At 37.5% G+C, this 21,481-nt stretch overlaps 1 protein-coding gene across 1 annotated transcript; it reads right to left on the reverse strand.

The window, feature by feature from the left end:
• Positions 1 to 225: 225 nt before the first annotated feature.
• Positions 226 to 20,882, reverse strand: ATP6V1G3 (ATPase H+ transporting V1 subunit G3). The gene is made up of 3 exons (XM_007167261.1): positions 20,779 to 20,882; positions 7,796 to 7,896; positions 226 to 439 (listed from the first exon to the last, which is right to left on the reverse strand). The coding sequence occupies exons 1-3, from the start codon at positions 20,858 to 20,860 to the stop codon at positions 266 to 268; spliced, it is 357 nt and encodes a 118-aa protein (XP_007167323.1). The 5' UTR covers positions 20,861 to 20,882; the 3' UTR covers positions 226 to 265.
• Positions 20,883 to 21,481: the final 599 nt, after the last annotated feature.

A 21,481-nucleotide genomic window follows, 5' to 3' on the forward strand; every position in this document is an offset into this window, starting at 1 on the left:
TTCAAGTGTCAAAAAATATGTTGCCCTCCATTCCTGACTTACTCCGAGTTAAAAGACAAGGTCATAGCTATTACCAGGAAAGCTGTAACAACTTTTTTGTTGGTTTGCTTTTAAATTCAGTATTCAAGTATGAATTATGTCACATTATAATCTGTAGATATCTAGTAAATTTAAGATGTACAGTTCAAATCTCTTCATATAAACATGAAACCATAAGCAACCAGGGGGCATGCAGAAGCCGTTTATTGAACAATGGGGTGCACATTTAGTTGGCGATTCTGTAGTTCGCGTGGATTTCTGGTTTCACGTCACAGACAATGCTCAAAAGCTGGTTGATCACACTTTCCATGGATTTGTTGTAGCTTCCATTCAGTTCTTTTATCTTCTCTAGCGTTTGCGCTTCTATTTCTTCTGAGATATTACTCTGAGAGCCCATTATCTGCCAAAATACAACAGACAATTCACTACACTATACATCATATTAAAATTTAGTTGTTTTGTAAGAGTAGCATCGACATATTTACACTACTGAATGTAAAGTAGATAGCTAGTGGGAAGCAGCCGCATAGCACAGGGAGATCAGCTCGATGCTTTGTGACCACCTAGAGGGGTGGGATAGGGAGGATGGGAGGGAGGCACAAGAGGGAGGGGATATGGGGACATATGTATGCATATGGCTGATTCACTTTGGTGTACAACAGAAACTAACACAGTATTGTGAAGCAATTATACTCCATTAAAGATCTATTAAAAAATTTTAATTGTTTTTTAAGTTAAATTCATTTTGGCTTGTTTGTCATTTACATTATGCATTATTTTTCCAGAATTTTTTCAGAGAATGGGTAAGATCACCAGTGCTATGAGTGGGATGGATACACTTTTCTAAAAGAATATTATCTGCAAAAAAAAGTCAAACCTGAATCACTATGCTGTACACCTGAAACTATATTGTAAACCAACTACTAAAAAAAAAGGAAGCTGGCCACAACAGGTGACTTCTACTTCTAAATTGACCTTCACACAGTGCAAATTGAATGCAAGTTCACAATCATTATACCATGCTCAGAAATTTTTTCATGTATTTATATTTATAATAGTTTCCATTGAGTTCCTGTATCTTACCTATGCTTACTTTCTGTATTAAAAGTCTGGAAAATAAAGTTGAAAGACATCATTAAACCCATTTTGCTGGTCTTTAAAGAGCAAATACCTGGTTTGTCAATTTTTAAAATACATTATCTGAACTCATTAAATCTGTTTATTTTTTTTAGAAAGATACAGCCACAGTATGCTCAATAAGATACTTTCACATGCACAGGTGTATCTTTTTTTAGGTATTAGATATAATCTTGAAAGTTTTGGTATAAATTGGGATATACAGACATTTGCTCCCTAATTTTTATGGCTCAAGTTACAATTTTTTGATGGTGTGAAAGTGATACAAATTCAGTAGAAACTGTACTTTGAATTTTGATCTTTTCCTGGGCTAGTGATATTCTATATGATACTCTCTTGTGTTGCTGAGCAGTGGAGACCACAGCTCCCAGTGAGCCCAGCGGTCTCAAGGGTCAACAACCCTTATACTCACAGCCATTCTGTACCCAAACAACCATTTGGTTTTTCACTTTCGGTACAATATTCAATCAATTACATGAGATATTCACTTTATTACAAGGTCAGCTGTGTTAGATGACTTTGCCTAACTGTAGGTTAATGACAGTGTTTGGATCACGTTTAAGGCAGGCTGGGCTAAGCTATGATATGGGTGGATTAGGTATATTCAATGCATTTTCGACTTTGATAGTTTCAACCTACCATGGGTTATCAGGAGGTAACCCCACCATAAGCTGAGGAAGATCTGTACTTGTCCATTTAGTTCCATTGTAATTTTAGACTCTGTTTAACTTATCTTTCTGATTGGTCTTTCATAGGCAGTGATTCCCAGTATTTCCCAGTACCTCCTCTATCTCTTAGCCTCTCTGTCAAGTAATGATATGACTGAAATATAATTTTACCAGGGGAGTTACCAATTTAAAGGGATTCTTCAGAGAAACCCTTTGTAAGGTTATCCTTTGCTAAAGCAAACAGACAACTCCTAATTTTATCTCTGTTGTAAACTCAGCCTTTCTTGAACAGGACATGGCTAAGGCAACACAGCTGGTTTTTGTTTGTTTGTTTTTCTCTTCCATGAGTGTTTATGGAAAGTATGCATTTAATTTAGTCCAGGAGACCTCACTAATGCTTGATTTTTTACTTCAAGGTAAAGAAGGCTATTCTAAATTCTAGAATCCACATGATCTTTCTGGGTCCCAAACTTGAAATCAAATGCAATTGAGGCGATCAGATGCAAGTTCTTTTCTGTTTATAGTCCAGGCAATCGGGGCTTCCTAGTTCAAAGAAAATCATTTTGAGGTGATATAGCTTCTAAGACATCAAATAACTTTTATAAAATAACATTTTGATAAGTGAGTATACAAGAAGCACAGACATGTGGATGAAAATTCCCTTGCTACGAAGATATGAAAAATAGAAGTGGGCTACTTACCAAAATAGTTCTATCAAAATAAAATTTTTCCTCTAAATCCAATATTGGATTTTTTTTTTTGAGTTTGTTAGAGTCTACCAAACTCAAAAAAAAAAAATTATTGTTTCAAAATTCAATGCCTTAAGCGATGAAAAATTTAAAAGACACACAGTTATGAAACTATTATCTACTTTTCCTTGGAGTAGTGTTAAAAATAGTTATTATTAGGCTAAGTTACTGCAACTGTCTTGAAGGACTTTGGAAAAGTTCATCTCAACCTTAGGCTCTTTATTTTTTATTTTTTATTGGAGTGTATTTGCTTTACAATGTTGTGTTAGTGTCCACTGTACAACAAAATGAATCAGCTATATGTATACATATATGCCCTCCCTCTTAAACCTCCCTCCCACCACCCCATCCCAGCCATCTAGGTCATCACAGAGCCCCGAGCTGAGCTCCCTGTGCTATACAGCAGCTTTCCACTAGCTATTTATTTTACACGTGGTAGTGTATATATGTCAATGCTACTCTCTCAACCTTAGGCTCTTTATTTTTTAAATGGGGATAACATCACCCATTTGTTGGGATCGTTTTAAAAAGTCAGCCAGATTCATGAGTGCAAAGTGGTGCTGTCCAACAGAAATGTAATAGCCCCAAAGTGAGCCATGTAAGTAATTTTAAATTTTCTAGAGTTGTATTTAAAAAATTGGTAAAATTAAGTTGAATAATATTTTTATTTAACCCAATATAATCATACTATTATTTTAATATACAGTGTAATATTATTGCATTATTGTTTGTCATACTAAGTCTTTGTAATCTGGTATGTATTTTACATTTATAGAATGTGTTAATTTGGACTAGCTACATTTCAAGTGCTTGGTAGCTACATGAGAATTACCATCATTTTTGACAGTGCAGGTCTAGGGCAGCAGATGACAGCCACTAGTATTAGTTATATTCTTAAGGTGCTTTGTTAAGGCAACATGATAATTTTCTGAAGATATTTATTATGAAGACGGTGTTTAGCACAGAAGCTTAGCACTGAGCAAGTAATCAGTAAATGTTAGTAATGATTATTATGATTTCTCACTGTGTTGCTTGTACTTTAAAATTTGTATAATCCATCTTAAACTTTCAGAAACATTGGAATACCCTTGTCAATAACCCATACTCCTATGTCTCATCCTGCATAATTATATCACATTATTTCTGAGTTTATTTGATCTGCAATAATTTGAGTTTCTGCATTGTTTCCTAGATGGTACGATACCATGACTCACCATACACCACTTTAAATGGTCTTCCTTGGGAAGAATTGCATTTGTATATGAAGACAGTGCTGCTTTAAGCCATGTAGGAGTTTAAATGAATGAATGTAAGCTCCACAAAGGGAGGGATAAGTGTCATCTCGTCCACTGATGAGTTATAACTGCCTCAAACATTGCCAGGCACATAGTAGATGCTCAATACATATTTGTTGAACAGAATAGAATGACCAGATCACCAGGTGTTACAGAGAACTTATTACCTATTCTACTGCTCTTCTTGGCCAAAGCCTGCTGCTTGAATATTTGGGACACTGTATAAATTAGAAGTTGATAATTAAGTGACACGTAATGGTACATTTGGTCAAAGGGTACAATTTAAAGACTTCTTTATGTGTATTTTCAAGCCTTCAGTGTTGAGACTGATGTGTATAGCTTTACAGCTTAATGACCAATGGTGTTGGTGAAATCTTTCAGCATTCAGTAAGTTTCTTTTTAAGTTGTTTACATGTTCCAGTTTAAGGGCAATCAGAGGTTCAGATCCCACACACAGTCTTGCGTTCTCAATTTGTGGTTGCTTCAAGGAAACAAAAATGTTTCCATGATATGAAATTAGGAAGAAAGATTAAAGACAAAAATCTTCAATATGCCCAGAGCAACCATTTTCAGGTCTTTGGTTTAGGTGAATGGTGCATCTAACTTTTACTTGCATTAACAGTAGATTTAATTTTTCCACTGTAGTAGTCCAGATTTCTTTTTATCTTCTTCGGTAGAAGATGTTATTCTGTAGGACTTTTCCAAAGTTCTACAGGATGGTTGCAGTAACTCCATCACTATAGTTTTGTCTTTTTGAGACTATCATATAAATGGAATCATACAGTATATACTTCGTATCCAATATAAATGGAATCATACAGTATATACTTCGTATCCAATATAAATGGAATCATACAGTATATACTTCGTATCCAATATAAATGGAATCGTACAGTATATACTTCGTATCCAATATAAATGGAATCGTACAGTATATACTTCGTATCCAATATAAATGGAATCGTACAGTATATACTTCGTATCCAATATAAATGGAATTATACAGTATATACTTCGTATCCAATATAAATGGAATCATACAGTATAAATGATGGCCTTCTCTCGCTCAGCATAGCACCTTTTTTAGAGTCACCCAAGCTGTTGCATATATTTTTAGTTTGGTCTTTTTCATTGCTGAGTGGTATGAAATTCTAGCAAGGGATAAAGTGAAACAAGGAATAAGTAAATAAGCAAGGGATCAGAAAATCTTTGTTATAAAAATATTCGTTGATATACAGCCCACATTGGGATGCTCGCTTCTATTGACAAGTCAGGGGAGTTGGAAAAACCCAGACATTAACAAGAGCTAAAAAGCAACCAAAAAAGTAGCATCAAGGAGCAACACCCACAGCAGGCAGAAAACTGGTTTCTTGGGTCTCCTCCCAGACCTCCCACATGCCCTGGGTTAACGATGATGCACTTTAACTGGAATAGCGCTGTGTCTGACATATGGAGGTCATGCCAGGAAAGAAGATCTATGCTCATGGTTGACAATATGCTTGAGGTAGCAGAGGCCTAAACGTGCTGACCTTTTTATGTAAGCTTTTGATCAACTAGCTGTAAGATTGGCTTAGAGCTCTAATTATGAGAGTAATGAGGAATTTTAATTATTCTCCGACGCAGAGAACAAATATCCTGAACCAGATTTACATTTTAGCAGATTCTTCTGGAGAAATAATATTTCAAGAGATTAAACCCAGCCACTTTCTAAAATGATGGTCAGTTTTGTAATTACTTAAAAATGCATATATTAGAAATATCCAACACAGGATCAAAAGAGCTGATTGGTGTGAAGAATGATTATTTTTCCAGGTCTTAATATGGCATGGCTATGACAGAACTCAATAGGAAAGATAAAGGCATGGAAGAGATGTTTAGTTATTCATTCTTACTGGATACTTATTGGATACTTACTGTGAAGCAGACTCCATACCAATGTCAAGGAAAGCAACAGAGAACAAAACAAAGAACCTGCATTTTGGTGTTTATAGTCCAGAAGGAAAGATAAACAATAAGCAAAATATGTAAATATATAATATATCCAGTAGTGATAAATGCTATGACTACAATGGGTACTTACTTTCTTTTTTTATGAGAGACACAGTTTTAGATAAGGTGATCAGGAAGAAGAGCTAACAACTAAACAGAGCTCAAGGAGAGATGAATGTGTGTAAAAGAAGAAGATCCTTGGAATGGATAGAGCATATGCAAAGGCCCTGTGGCAGCAGCCTGTTTAGTTCTTCTGGGGAAAAACAGGGAGACATATGGCGAGAATAGAACAAGTAGGGACAAAAGTAGTAAAAAATGTTACAAATGACCAAAGTAGATATTGTTGTCTATTGCTGAAAAGTCTTCTGGTATTTCCTTATGATTTCCTTTTCAATTAGCTGGCTTCATTCCATAAATCTTTCATGAAAATATAAAGCAATGCTGTTTCCTACCTTAACATTTAAAAAATATCTGCAGTTCAGAGTAAAAGGTAAGTGCATGACATTTTCAGAGCTGACAGTTTAGAGAGATAGCCAAGGGCCAATCATAGAGGGCATATATGCATGTGTGGACTTGGGACTTTATGATTCCTTTTTCCAAATATCGATAAGAATTTATTTTTGCTGAGTGGTCCACTTTGTCCTAGAAACGGCTTTTTATTTTAAGAAACAGCCCATTGGAAAAGTTTTTCCTACCGTGTAATCCAATTTACCTGATCCCACATGAGCTCTGCACCTACTGCCACTAAAGTCAAAGCTGTAAACAGAGAGATTTACAAACTGCTTGTAGTTCATCTTGCAATGTCAGGCTTCTGCACAGAGCTTTATTTGTATTTTTGCTGAGGCAAAAAGAAAATATAGAAACTTTAGTTATGGCACATGGAATTTAAGCCATATTGCAATCAGCTCTGAAAAATTCATGCGCTTATATATCTTTTTACTGTAAACTGCAGATATTTTTTAAGTGCTAGTGTAAGAAAAAGTATTTCTTTATATTTTCCTAAAAGATTTGTTGAATGAAGCCAGCCAGTTGAAAAGGAAATCATAAGGAAATACCAGAAGACTTTTCAGCAATAGATGACAACATCTACTTGGGTCATTCCTAAATCTTGAATCCACCAAAGGAAGTTTCGCCTAACAAGTTCATTGTAGAACATTGTACAACACTTTTTATTGATTCTATTAGTAAACGTTAACAGACAACAGCAACAAAAATGTTCTTTGATGTTTCTTTCTTTCTAAAGTGTGTTAGTCAATAACCTGTTGTAGTTGTGGCTCGCGGGCTCTAGAGCGCAGGCTCAGTAGTTGTGGCACACGGGCTTAGTTGCTCCGCAGCATGTGGGATCTTCCTGGACCAGGGCTCCAACTGGTGCCCCCTGCATTGGCAGGCCACAACTACTGAAGCCTGTGAGCCTAGAGCCCAAACTCCGCAACAAGAGAAGCCGCCTCAATGTGAAGCCTGCGCACTGCAGTGAAGAGTAGCCCCTGCTCGCCGCAACTAGAGAAAGCCCACGTGCAGCAACAAAGACCCAACGCAGCCAAAAATAAATGAACAAATTAATTAATTAATTAAAAAAATAATCTGTTGTAGGAATAATACTTTAACCAATTCCATCCACTTGTATGTTTGAGAATACGATTTTTAATCTACACTGTGTTAGACAATAACTATCGATTGTCACTTTCTATGACAAATCAAAAAGCCTTGGAAGTGAAAATGTAAAATCAGTAATTCTGTAACGTTTAAGATTTCGCTTGCTATTCAGCCTTGGTTGAACTATATTCGCTCCATCCAGTGTATTTTTCTCTCCTGGTTGTGTGCATGACACCTTATGAGGATTAATATCTTATCATTATTAATGAATATTCATACCTTATAGTCTATGCGGCAAAAAATCAGTGCTGACTTTCTTACTTACCTTAGCGTGTTTCTGTCGAAATTCCTGATCTCTCTGCATTCTGTACTGGTCAATTTCTGCCATTGCTTCCTCTTTGGCTTGACGCAAACGCTTGGCTTTTCCTGAAAATTAACAGTGGCATAGAAGGAGCGCTATTTCTTTTCAACCTGTCTGGAATTTCCAACTTGATTTTTAAAAATATGGGTGAGGTCTTACATTATTTTTTGATGCTTTTTTTTTTCTAGAATGACATCCTGCATTAAAAAACGATAGATATTGAAAAATTCCTGTTTTTTTCAATTGGATTCTTTAGAACATGGAAATGACAACGTTCTTTCACACCTCCGTGTTTCAATAAAATATCTGCCCATTTACTCACAGCAGTACCAGCCAGAGAACAGATTTTAGCTGTCACTGAGTCAAAAAGACATTATTTGGTCAGATTTTCTGTCCTGATTTGCTGCCAGGAATCCTTCAGTCCATACCAACTGGATTCTATTTAATACTGGCAGATCTCCAAATGCACAAACATGCAGCTCAGACTCTATCAAACCAACTAACAATTTTTTAAAGCATTTTATTGGGTTTTTTCCTTGCCATTTGTTGACTCTAGAAAGTCTGATTAAGCCCCAGAGCACATCAAAGTAGATACTTTTTGTAGTAGCTTTCTCTGAGGGGGACTTGAAAGTGATTGTAAAACCAACTGTTTTTAATGGTTAGGAGATTTAGTTAAGTAGCTCTCTTTTCTTTTATTAAGAGCAAAGGTGTAAGCCTTAAGCCAGCAGACAGCAATGCAGATGAAAGTTTCAGACAAACACAAAGCTGTGGAGATCATTAAGTAAGCACATGACTTTTTTTGACAACCAGAGTAAGTTTGGGGGGTTATAGAGTAATAGTGATAGCTGCTAGGTACTCACCACCCACCACCTTCAGATACTAATGCTTTGTGATCATTAAAACTTTAAAGAAATTCTCAACTGTATTAAAATTAATTTGTCTTGGAATCTATCGTCTTTTTATTTTAGTTAAATGCCTTTATTCTTTTGCCCGTTTAACATAGTTTCTTCTCTCTGATACGGTCTCAAGCTTTTGTTTTTAATTTTTGTCAAGGGTTTGTTATATAGTGTAGACTTTGAACGAAATAAGTGTATTTTCAGACATAGGAAACAAACTTATGGTTACCAAAGGGGAAAGGGGGGAAGAGGGATAAATTAGGAGTTTGAGATTAACATATACACAGTACTATATATAAACGTAAATTAGATAAAATAGATAACTAACAAGGACTATATAGCATGGGAAACTATATTGAATATTTTGTAATAATCTGTAAGGGAAAATAATCTGAAAAAGAATATATATATATATTATATCTACACAGATATATATAATATACACACATATATATATATATATAACAGAATCACTTTGCTGTACACCTGAAACTAACACAACGTTGTAAATCAACTATACTTCAATAAAAATAAAAATAATGAATAAATAAATAAATAAATAAATATGTTCTTATTAAGTAGCATTAAAAAAATCTTAAATTTTTATCTATTTGTCAATCTAGATACAGGCTTTTACATGGTTTCATCTTTCTGTACCTTTGTTGTATTTGAGTATAGATGGTGTCTAAATTTCTCTCCCTGCTGCGTATGAGTTGCTTTGCTAGTCACTGTATATAGATGGGATAAAGAGAGTCGCTGAGTTATAAATTGAGATGTGTCTCTTTGAATATGTATTACCCTTGAATGGGACTGAGCTGACCTCATTCAGAACGGAATCTGTCTACCTTCTCTGCAAAATCCAAGGTCTCCTATAAATTAATGGTCTTCTGATGCTTGAGGCTTAATGGAACATTCACAGCAACGCTTACCTTTTTGCTGCTTAATGAATGCTCCTTACCATTTTGCATATACAAATTTGTTTATTCTCTATAGTTCTAACCATTCTGCGGCAACCAAACACATGCTATCCGCAGAACAATGAGATATGTTGGCAAGGAAAGCTCTTGCTGGATCCCCAGCCCACTTTCTTATCACTGCTCATCATTCACATTAGGACAAAAATATATTTAAGATGTATTAACATTTTCTTAGCTATAATGGGTTGTAGGATACATAATGATGGGTTGTAGGATACGATGTTATCCAACCAACCACATAAAACATCTTGACTTTCCACCTTAATTGCAAATTATGTAAAATATACTGGTTTCAAAGTCACGACTCTAGCACGCAAAAATAATAATAGAAAGAAGAAAATCTCGGCATGCCCTGCCGCCGGGAAGAATGCAGTGCTTCACTTAAGAGGCTGCATAGTAGCTCCGTCCCTCAGTGACAAGCTCAGAGTGTGTCTGGTCCCCTCCTCATAGCACCAGCCACCTGCTGGTTCCCATCCAATGACAGAGGAGAGCCACAGGGCAGTCGCTGCTGGCATAGCAATTTTCTGGAAGGACTGGGCAGCTGCCGCCTGTGAGAGCTTGCATATGTTCCACCTGATTTCATCCAGGGCAAGAAACTAGAGCCTCACGCTGGCTGTCTCACTGGAGGTGAAGCAAAATGCATGCATCAATTCCACTTGTATTAACCTCTAGCTGGCTTCTCTGCCTGTGCGGGAGACTTCCAAATTTTAAAATTACGCCTCTTTCGGAAAGACAAATGCCATTTGATATCGCTTATATGCGGAATCTAAAAAAAAATGATGCAAATGAACTTATTCACAAAATAGAAACACAGTCTTAGAGAATGAACTTATAATTACCAGGGGCAATCGTGTTGGGGTGTCGAGGGATAGATTGGGAGTTTGGGATTGGCATGTACACACTGTTATATTTTAAATAGATAACCAACAAGGACCTACTGTATAGCACAAGACACTCTGCTCAGTACTCTGTAATAACCTAAATGGGAAAAGAATTTGAAAAAGAATGGATACTTTATGGGTATAACTGAATCACTTTACACCTGTAACTAACACATCACTGTTAACCAACTATGCTCCAATATAAAGTAAAAATTAAAAGAAATAACAGCATAAAAAAATTATACCTCTTTCTTCTTTAAGCATTAAAAACATGGCTGCTGTGAACCAAAAGGGGTTCATTTTCTTATTTCTCAATACTTTCTCTATCAAACACAAGGGCGACCCTATGGGACAGTCCAGATTTTAAATACAACAGTCAAATTTTTGTACCAAATTTCCTCCAAGATTACACAGGCTTATTAGGCTGAATGTTCTAATTTTTGTTTTAGAGAATGTGGTGATCTCACACGTCACGATTTTAAATACTGCTAAAGCAGGTGCTTCAGGGTGGTGCAGGAAAGGATGGTTTTCATTTATTCATCCATTATTCATTCAATATTTATTGAACATGTACTACTTATTATGCACAGGGCTAGAAACAGAAAAATATATGATATGGTCCTTGCCTCTAGCTGAGGTACATATGGTGTATTTTTGTTTTCTTGGCTGCGATGAGAGGCATGCAGGATCTTAGTTCCTTAACCAATCAGGGATCCAACCCACACCCCTTGCATTGGGAGCACAGAGTCTTAACCATTGGACAGCCAGGGAAATCCCAATATGGTGTATTTTGGAAACATGTACATGCTGCTTCAACGTCCAAGAGGAAAATTAGAAAATGCGTAAAATTGTGAAGGATACACAAAATCAACTGTGAAAGCAATGAAACAGAAATCTTGGTTCTATTTGTTTTGTGACAGTTAAAAATGACAACATTTATGGAAACTTCTACTATGAAAATTCTAGAGCCTGTGCTTCCCCTTCATCCCAAGAGTCATGCTGCATCTTCTGGTAACAGAGGAAGTGAAAAATATAAACAAATAGACCCACACATGTAGAGTAAGGGGCTCAGAAAATGCTGCTAAGGGAGGTCAAGGAAGACTTCTGAGGAGGAAACGTTAAGCTGAATAGACTTATTAGCCAGGACAGAAATGGGAATGAATTGTCTACTTTTGAGATTAGAAAAAATACAAAACAATCTTTTCTGAGATATTTTTGGGAAAACTGGACTACCAGGGAATTCCCTTATTTTTTAAAATTTATTTTATTGAAGTATAGTTGATTTACAATGTTGTGTTAATTTCTGCTGTGAGCAAAATGATTCAGTTATACATATAGATACATTCCTTTTTTCATATTCTTTTTCGTTATGGTTTATCACAGGATACTGAATACAGTTCCCTGTGCTATACAGTAGGACCTTGTGGTTTATCCATCCTCTATATAATAGTTTGCATCTGCTAATCCCAAACTCCAAATCCATCCTTCCCCCACCCCTCCTCCCCCTTGGCAACCACAAGTCTGGTCTCCATCTGTGAAGTCACTCATTTTTAGACATTTGGTTTGTCACACAGAAATGTCCTACATTCAACAAGCCATTATTGGGATCTATTCCATAGGATGTTTTGTGGGAGGAAAAGTAGGAGAGAAAGATGTTTGGATTGATTTTTAGGTGATTTGTGGGGAAAGGATTAAGAAATTGGGCAGGTTACACCTGAACTCTATGTGGGGACAGAGGGCAAGGCTCACAGCTGCATCCTGTCTGGCTTCTTGGCTAGAAGAGGCCAAGGGACTGAGTGTCCCCAGACTCTGATGGGTCCTTGAGACACTCTGTTGGTTGTACGGCTAAACTGGTTCTGGAACTCGTTCTGGTGGGAAGACAAGATGACATTGATCATTTCAGAAGGAAATCAGAATGATACAGTAGGCCCTGATACAATAAGATGTTAGAAGCTTTGTAACCTTGAGCCACTTTATTTAGAGTTTCTGAACCTGAGTATTCTCATCTATAAAACAGATTTAAGAATCTACTGCAAATAGTCTTTGGAAGGATTTTAAAAATTATATATGACGTGATTGTAAGAACATGCAACAATTTCTAATCATTGTTAGGAAAACAGATTCCAATTCCTGGGGGCCTTTTGCTAAGAAGGAAGGCAGCGAGTAAAGCATGAGCTGGAGGAAAGGTCCCTAGGATGCCATCCAAAGAGAAGCCTCTGTAGGCTTCCCTGAGGACACCTACATGGGGATATCCAGAGGGCGGCTGGACAGACATCTTTGGAATTCAGGAGAAAGGTCTAAAATGGAGACAGAGATTTGCTTGTTAGTCATCTGAGTTTGTGCGTGTACTAGTCCTAGCAGCGGGTTTACACTGAAATCAATGCCAGGGGACAGGGTTGGGGTGGGGGTGTATGGAATGAGAAGAAAAGAGGGCTAAGGTCTCAACTTAGGGATCGCCAGCATTGGGGGATGAAGAAAGGAAGAGGAGCCTCAAGAGGGTCTGAGAATAGCCGTCGGAGAAGTAGGGGAAACCAAGAGAGAGGACAGAGCAGTGCAAGGAGGAGGTGGCCAACGCATGTTCCACGGAGTGGAAATAAGAGACATTTAACCAACCAATACTCCTGTCTATCTACCATGTCCCCCACTCTTCTAGGTCTGTGGATACAGCAGTGAGAACCCCAAACAGACAAAATTTCTGCTCTCGTGGAGCTCTGGATGTAAGAGGGGGAAGCAGAGATAGGAAACAGGCAGTAAGGATACGACCCGGCAGGGGTGATGAGCGCTGTGCTGACGATTCAAGGCACCTAAGGGACAGAGAGACGGCAGTGGGTGCTGACACAGATAGCGCAAGCCTTTCAGAGGACAGGATACATGAGCAGAGACTTCAGGGAATGAGACAACTAGCCATGCAAATTCCTGAAAGGGAAGAGCATTCCAGGCAGAGGCAACAGCAGAGGCAAAGACCCTGAGGGGGAAGGGTATTTGACCAGTTCAAGGAACAGTAAAAGCATCCGCCTGGCTGGGTCACAGGTCAAAGAGAGCAGAATTGTTGAATGTTAGGAAATGATATCAGAGAGGCAGCAGTGGGACCAGGTCACACAGACCTCATGGAGTTGATAAGGACTTGGATCCCTGAGGTGCTAAAGCCATGAAGGGTTTTTAGCCACAATGTGGCGTTATACTACTTCTGATTTAAAAGGATTTCTTGGGACTTCCCTGGTGGTCCAGTGGTTAAGACTCTAAGCTTCCAATGCAGGGGGCACAGGTTCGATCCCTGGTCAGGGAACTAAGATCTCACATGCTGCGCATATTGACCAGAAAAGAAAAAAGAAAAAAAAAAAATACAAGAAAGGATTTCTTTGGCTAGTGTGGTGAAAATAGATTGTAAGGGCTAGGGAGAAACAGGAAAATCAATTTGAAATCTATTGCAATAGGTTAGACAAATGTTAATGATGATTAGAAATAGTAAAGCAGCAGTGGAATTGACAAGAAGTTCTATATACTTTGAAGACAGAGTTGATGGATAAACAGGAGAGACAGATGAGTCAATGCTGGCTCCATCATTTTATTTTGGGGCAGAGTCAAGAGAGCAGTTTAATTGAGATGCCCATTAAACATCTAGTGGTGATGGGGAGAAGGCTGATGTTTATATAGATTTGGAGATCAGGGAAGCAAGTCGGGCTGGAAATATTCAGTTTGGGAATCATCCGCCTGGAGCCAGGATTTAAAGTCATGGAATTAGATGTACTCACTTAGGAAGTATCTGTGGATACAGAAGAGAGCAAGTCCCACCTGGGGCCCCAACCGTAGAGATTTGGAAAATGACAGAAAACCAAGCATGAGAGCAGGGCTGCATAGTCCAGTGAAGGAAGAGTTTCAGAGATGAAAGAGGAATTCAGTTGGGACTGAGATAGTTAATTAATTGTATTTAACAACTTTGCTGGTCTTGACAAGGGGGGCTTTGGCGGAGTTGGAGGGACAGAAGTCTGATTAGAGTGGGTTCAGGAGAAAATGGAGTTTAAAAAAATGTAGACACGGGGAATACAGGCAACTTCTTTGAGACGTTTTCACTAACAGAAACAGACTAAGAAGGTAAGGACTCAGGACAGCCAAGTGAATCTGACAATTAGAGGATGTTGGACTGTGTCCTTCAAAATATGTTTACATCTGGTACCTGTGAATGTGACCTTACTTGGAAAGAAGGTCTTTGCAGATGCAGTCAAGTTAAAATGAGGTCATGCTGGATTGAGATGGGCCTACATCTGATGACTGGTGTCCTTCTAAGGAGAGGCAGATCTGGAGACAGAAGCATAGGGGCCATAGCAGACACACAGGGAAGAAGGCCATGTGATTACAGAGGCAGAGATTAGAAGGATGCAGCTCCAAGCCAAGGAAAGCCAAGGATTGCCGGCAATCAGCAGAAGTTAGGAGAGAGGCACGGGACACATTCTCCCTGAGGGTCTCCAGGAGGAAGCGACCCCGCCAGCACCTTGTGTCTGGACTTCTGGCCACCAGAACTGGAGGTTAATACATTTCTGATGTTGTAAGCCACGCTGTGTGTGGTGATTGGTTACAGTAGCCCTAGGAAGATAATATAGTGGCTTAGAGAATCAGAGAAACAATGTTAGCTGAGCTTTGGAAACCAAGTCAGATACTTGAGTGTGGTGCAAAGAGTAGGTATACAAATGAAAAAAAAATAGGCATAAACAGAGCAGAGGTCACCTTGATTTGGTATAAACACAAAGTGCACTTGAGGAATGCTTGGAGATTTCTATCTGTTGCTAATAACATTTTTATTCTGCTCTACCACGTAGAAGAAAAACAGAAAAAAGCTTTCTTGGCTTTGGGGGGTTGTTAATATTATGATATAACCAACCTGGTTTGAAGAATGCTTTCATTTGGCTCACCTACTACAAACATTGGAAAAAGTGAAGTCGCCAAGGAAACAAAGAAGCTCCTCTCTTCTGGTGCCTACCCTCATCTCTCCTTTCATTACTCTACCTCCTTGTAATTACTTTGCTTTTTCTTTTACTTGTTCTTTCCTTGTTAAAAAAAAAAAAAAAATATATATATATATATATATATATATATATATATATCATAAGTAGTTTTGTGTAGATCCTGGACTGAATATAACCAAATGTTATTAAGAGATGAAAATGTTGTGTGGTTATTATTTTAACATGACCCACTCAAAGAAATGAAAGTCCAATATACTTACAAATACCCCATTAGTCTGTGGACTATAAAGAAAAAGGAAGAATTTACAAGCCTACAAAACGTACAAAACAGGGCCATGAATTTTTACTGTAACAATTTTTATTTTATTAGTTCAGTAGAAGTTGTATCTTCATGAATCAGAACACACACTTGCATAGTGAAAATTGATGAAATCAAGGTGCTTGTTTAAATAAACTTGGAATATCTGTATACTGGGAAACAAAAACAATTTAAAATGTTGATTTACAAAAATATTGTTGGTAGGCCTCCTAGAGATCCAAACAAATCTGCATTATTGTATTCACTGATGTGTTATCTAAGGAAGAAGTAGACATATTTAAATTATTTATTTTGCACTAAAGTATAATTCAATGGGGACTTCATCAAAGATGCTGAAGAGGTCAGGGGAACTCAATTGAACTCAGAATCCTTGTTATTAAGTAGCGGAAGAATACTCATAGCTAATTCTTGTGCAGCCCCTTCTGGGTACCAAGGGGTGTTTTAAGTCCTTTATAAGCATTCGCTCAGTTGATTATGACATCAACTCCACGAGGTACATACTGTTCCTCCAATTTGAGGCTAAGGGGGCCAAAGCATCAGGATCCTAAGAGATGACCTGCCCAGTGCCACCCAGCCAGTTGGAGCTCAGCCCACATTGCCTGGTTGCAACCCCTGAGAGTGTGTCCCTTTCCAAGATTGCAGTGGTATAAGTGAAATAAATACTGCTCTCATAAAAGGTCATAACTTAAAGTAAAAAATCATATTCCAAAGAAACACAAGTCCTTATTCCTCCTGTTGATAATGGTACCTTGAATTTCTATTCTAATTCTGATCAAAGATGCAGTTCAATTCCCCAAACCTGGGCTCCAGGATAGGTCCCAGTTCTGTTGCAAAAATGTATTTAGTTTGTCTTCGGCCAACACACCCACTTTGATGTTTGATTGATGAACAACTTTTAGGCAAAAGGTATTAACTTCAAGTAAGATTATTTCAAATAGTGTCAACCTACTGTGATTCCATCTAAATTCAACCAAACAGTGTCTCAAATAAAAATTTAGGTGAGGGTCTTAACTAATAAATACAGTGGAATCCATAATCAGTGAATAGAGGCAAATATCTAGAAGCAGACCCAGTCTCCCCCATTATAAGAAAAATTGACCCAGAAGTTGCAGCAGTTGTAAAAAAGAATGAAATTAGACTGTGTATTCTATTCTTCTATTTCATTCTTCTATTGTTATTACTTATAGTAATATACAATATATATAGTATAAGTTAAAAACAACAATAACTATTTAGTTTGTACTCTACTGCCTTAGGCATCATTTTCTGATCCTTAAAAAAATTTGGCCATATATGTATTAAATATTTATATAAAATATAATATTTATATTTAATATTATAAACATAATATATAATATAAATATTATATATAATATTTTATTCTTATATATTTTTATATTTTAAGAAATATAAAAGATATTTATATATTTTAGAAAAGAAAAAACTGAAACTCAGAGATGCTCAATAACTTGTACAAAGAAACATAAGAAAAAGCCAATGTTTTTTCTATTTTGTTACCTCACTTTTTAAGTCTGTTCACTCACTCCCATCCCCGCACTCCCCCTCCCGCAAAACAAAACAAAAAAAACTCATCTCTCTCAGCAGCTGGTAAGTGGGGACCTGTGATCCTTATACACGGGGCTCCAACCCCTAATCTGTACCCCTTAAGGCAAAACCTTTATTTTTTTTAACATTTATTTATACCTTCTACTGGATTATGTAACAGCTTCACCGGGATCTGAGGCAGCCTCCTCAATGGAATAAATCAATATTTTTGCAACATAATATTAAACATTTCCACCTTATTAATCTTATATTTTTCTAAAAGGATTAACATGTAAATTGCTGTTTTTTTCTCTCTCTCTCCCTCCCTCTCTTTCTCCCTTTTAAAATGAATATTCCCAAGTCTCTTTCTAGCAGAGACTCTACGTGTGAGTTTCTGAGGGACTTTCAAATAAATGGATTTAAGAAAGAGATGGTGATTCTAGACCTTCTACAATGGTGTTCACTATTGTGATCTGTTGGTTCTCATTCTGAATCTCTATTCTGCCTTCGTATGTCAGATTTTCAAATAAATCTCTTTATGGAAAAAAATAAAGTGAAACATATGGGTTTATAAAAATGATGGTTATCTGTACCTCTCATGTCATTTACATTTATGTCACTGGGGAATTCTTTAAGGAAAGGTCTAGGTCTACTCATCAGCATATGTATTAGAGTGGCTTGGAAATGGTGGGTGCCCGATAAGTACTTACTGAATTAAATAAATGAATGAAATAAAACATAGTGAAATATGAGAGAAGCTACAAAATACCAGGTAGCAAAGGTATTATTTTATTTTGCCTTCTCAAAGCTCTTTGAGGCAGAGGAGAGACATTCTCTGTAGAATTGAGTGCAGAGGTTATTGGTTGAAATAACATTTGGAAACATATTTTCCAAAATGTTTTTAAGGTCTGGGTATTTACTATTACTGATTGATATTTGCTTGAATATTTAAGAACAAAGACGAAGGAAAAAAAAAGTACACAAGTTCTTTAAGTGACAGGCAAACAAAATGAACATTTTGTATACAAATAATACAGTATGGATTTTCTAGTACTGACTTCTGAGGAAAGATTGCCCAAGGACAGCATACGTACTTGAGGAAAGGAAAAGAAGTTTGGCTTTTATCTTTATTATGAAATCTGAGCTTAGATTGTTCTGACTGGTTCCCATTTTCAAACAACTTGTATGATTCACAGTACTTCTCTAATGATGTTGAAAAAGGAGAGGTAGTTGGTAAAAATCATTTGGATCCTATAATAATATTGATTCTTTTTTTTTCTTTTTGTTGTTTCTCATTTGTTGTTTACTTATTTTTTTTATTGAAGTATAGTTGATTTACAATGCTGTTTTAGTTTCTGCTGTATAAGCAAAGTGATTCAGTTATACATATATATATATATATATATATATATACACACATTCTTTTTTAAAATATTCTTTTCTATTATGGTTTATTATAGGATACTGAATATAGTTCTCTGTGCTGTATAGTAGGACCTTGCTGTTTATTGATAACATCAATTCTGTACGTGCTTTATCATTGTTTCATTTCTTCCATAATGGAAAACAAAGATAACATAATGATCACATCTTAAAATAAGTTGGTCTTCTGTTCTGGATATTTTAAATGTGGTAAAGAAATCTGAATAAAAAATAAGGGAGTTTTCTACACTGTTTCAGCTGGCAGGTCCTGGGCTGCTTTGTTTCCTGTACAAGTACTCTGCATTCATACCATTTTGCCATCCTTGGCATGGTTTCTTACAGAAAAAGAAATGGAGAAGTAGGTAAAGTTTTCTTTTTCATTATCTTTCGCCGTCCTGTTCTCTTCTAGTTCCTCCACATGGGGTCTTTTTCTTTTTTGTTGTTGGTGCCCACCTTGCTGAGTGTTCAGGAAATCAATTTATCTTAAGAAAGGAAAATGATTTTGCCTGCGGTAGAAAACCCCAGGGGACAGAGCAGTGCCTCAGCCCGACTTCCTCTCTCGCATTGTAATGTCCTGTGCCTGCATTTCATGCAATACACTGAAACTAGCTTCTGCCAGTATCACCCTATTCCTATCACTCCATGCATCCAACGACTTACATAAGCAACGATTTTAAGACATGATCCCTATCTCGCAGAGCTTTGAATCTAATTGCAGAGACAGGGCATGTGATCAGGGAGAAGGTAAACGACATACCTTGCTATAGATTAAGTCATCATGTGATATGAAATGGGACAGTGGGAAAAACAGAGGTCTTGGCCCAGGGAACCTGAATTTGGGTTGCAGATCTGCGATCTTAGTTTATTCATTATAAAAATCATGTACGTTTTGTACCATGCAGTTGTTAAGATTGCGGCTGGTTAATCAGACCCCATCCAAATCCAGTCTCTACCATTTACCCTCTGTGAGACCTTGCGAAAGGGGCATAATTTCTCTAAGCATCACTTTCCCCTTTTTGCAAAATAGATTTGTGTGAGGGGTAAATAAGATAAGCTTTGAGCATGGTGCTTGGATGATATTTTCTATTTTTAAAAAATATTTTGGCAAATTATGAACTCTCAGTTTCTACATACGTGAAATGGAAATAATAGTAATACCTAATTCATATGGTTGTTGTTGTGAGTATCAAGGAGAACAGGAAGGGGGTTGAGGTTTATTGAGAACATCTTACCTGTTAAGTCAGTAGATGCAGGGCTAAATAGCAAGAATATTAGAAAATGAGAATAAAATGGAAATATTTTTAAAGATTAGAAATTAAAAGCTATCCAGAGAGGGAGGAGAATGAGACATTAACTGTTATGATCACAATTTTACAGAAACAGAAACCGATGCTTACAGAGGTTAAGTCACTTGCTCAAGTTCACTCCCTAGTAAGAAGATTCAATCTGGAAGTTGTCTATCTCTCTCTTTTTTTTTTTTCTTGGCCACACTGCACAGCTTGTGGGATCTTAGTTCCCCAACCAGGGATTGAACCCAGCCCTGGCAGTGAAAGCACCAGGTCCTAACCACTGGACAACCAGGGAATTCCCAGTGGTCTGTCTCTGAGCCATGTCACAATATTGAGACACTGAGGCTGGGCAATGTGAAGGAACTTGCAGAGGCAAAGCTTGAGCTTGTGTCTCCAAAACTTCAATGTCCATTATCATTTCACTTAGCAGGTGGCCTGTCCAAAAGATCTGAGTTGGCAAAATCCATCCCCACTACAGTGATGGGAGACAGACAACTGGGTAGTTTCTATGAACTGGCCAAGGTCTCCCAGGGAGTGTGGTGGAACCAGGATTTAACCAGAGCCTGCCTGCCCCTGAGATCTGTGCTCATCCTACTGCGCCCCCCTCGTCCCTTTTTGTGACAAAACCCTCACAAATCAGACAGAATGGAGACTTACTCTTCTTAGCTTCCTCGAGCTTGTCCTTGGCCCTTTTCTCTGCCTGGAGGAGCTGGTGGATCCCCTGAGACTGGCTGGTCATGGCGGCGGCTCCAAGTCAGGCGGCTTCTGTGACTCTGGGAAGTGATGGATCTATTTATCCTTAGAGAAATCACCGCATAGCTCAAATTGTTGTGTCAACAGTCAGTTCTAAGCACAGCTGTGGGTTCCAAGATGGCCTGAGTGAGTAGGATAGCTGGGCTCCAAGGAGAGCCCAAGGGTGGAATCCAGAAAAACAAGTTAAGTCAAGGAAGTTGAGAACTTATTTCTGCCAACTTTAGCTCTTTTCTATGAAAGGGGTGTTGCATCTACTTACAAAGAGTGAGCAAGAGGTCTTTAGGGAGATCAGCGTCCCTATCCTTCCTAGGAATACTGACTTATTTACTGAATTTTTCTTTCAAGTTACAACATCTTTCTTTGTTCTTTGTCCTGGTGGTTCTAGTTTTAGGTCTTTATTTGTTTCTAGTGATTCAATTATCTCCTCAGGACAAATTTATTAACATTTTAGGGAGGAAAGGGGATTTCCTGGGTTTATGATAGACATCTATTCTGTTCTCTCCCTAGGCCTCAGGTGATAGGAAAGAAAAGGATTCTTTGGGGCTTTGTGTTGTTCTGTAGCAGTGCTGTTTGCTAGAGTTCGATCTTAGTACAGTGACTAAATCAG

Source organism: Balaenoptera acutorostrata, chromosome 1, assembly GCF_949987535.1.
Source record: "Balaenoptera acutorostrata chromosome 1, mBalAcu1.1, whole genome shotgun sequence".
In the NCBI taxonomy this organism is placed as follows: Eukaryota; Metazoa; Chordata; class Mammalia; order Artiodactyla; family Balaenopteridae; genus Balaenoptera; species Balaenoptera acutorostrata.

Bases quoted from the DNA above. Each gene is read 5' to 3' on its own strand.
- ATP6V1G3 (XM_007167261.1), bottom strand. From the start codon at position 20,860: ATGACCAGCCAGTCTCAGGGGATCCACCAGCTCCTCCAGGCAGAGAAA. The intron at 7,897-20,778 runs GTAAGTCTCCAT...GTTAATTTTCAG, and splicing joins GCTCGAGGAAGCTAAGAAGA to GAAAAGCCAAGCGTTTGCGT. The intron at 440-7,795 runs GTAAGTAAGAAA...GTATTTTGGCAG, and splicing joins TTCGACAGAAACACGCTAAG to ATAATGGGCTCTCAGAGTAA.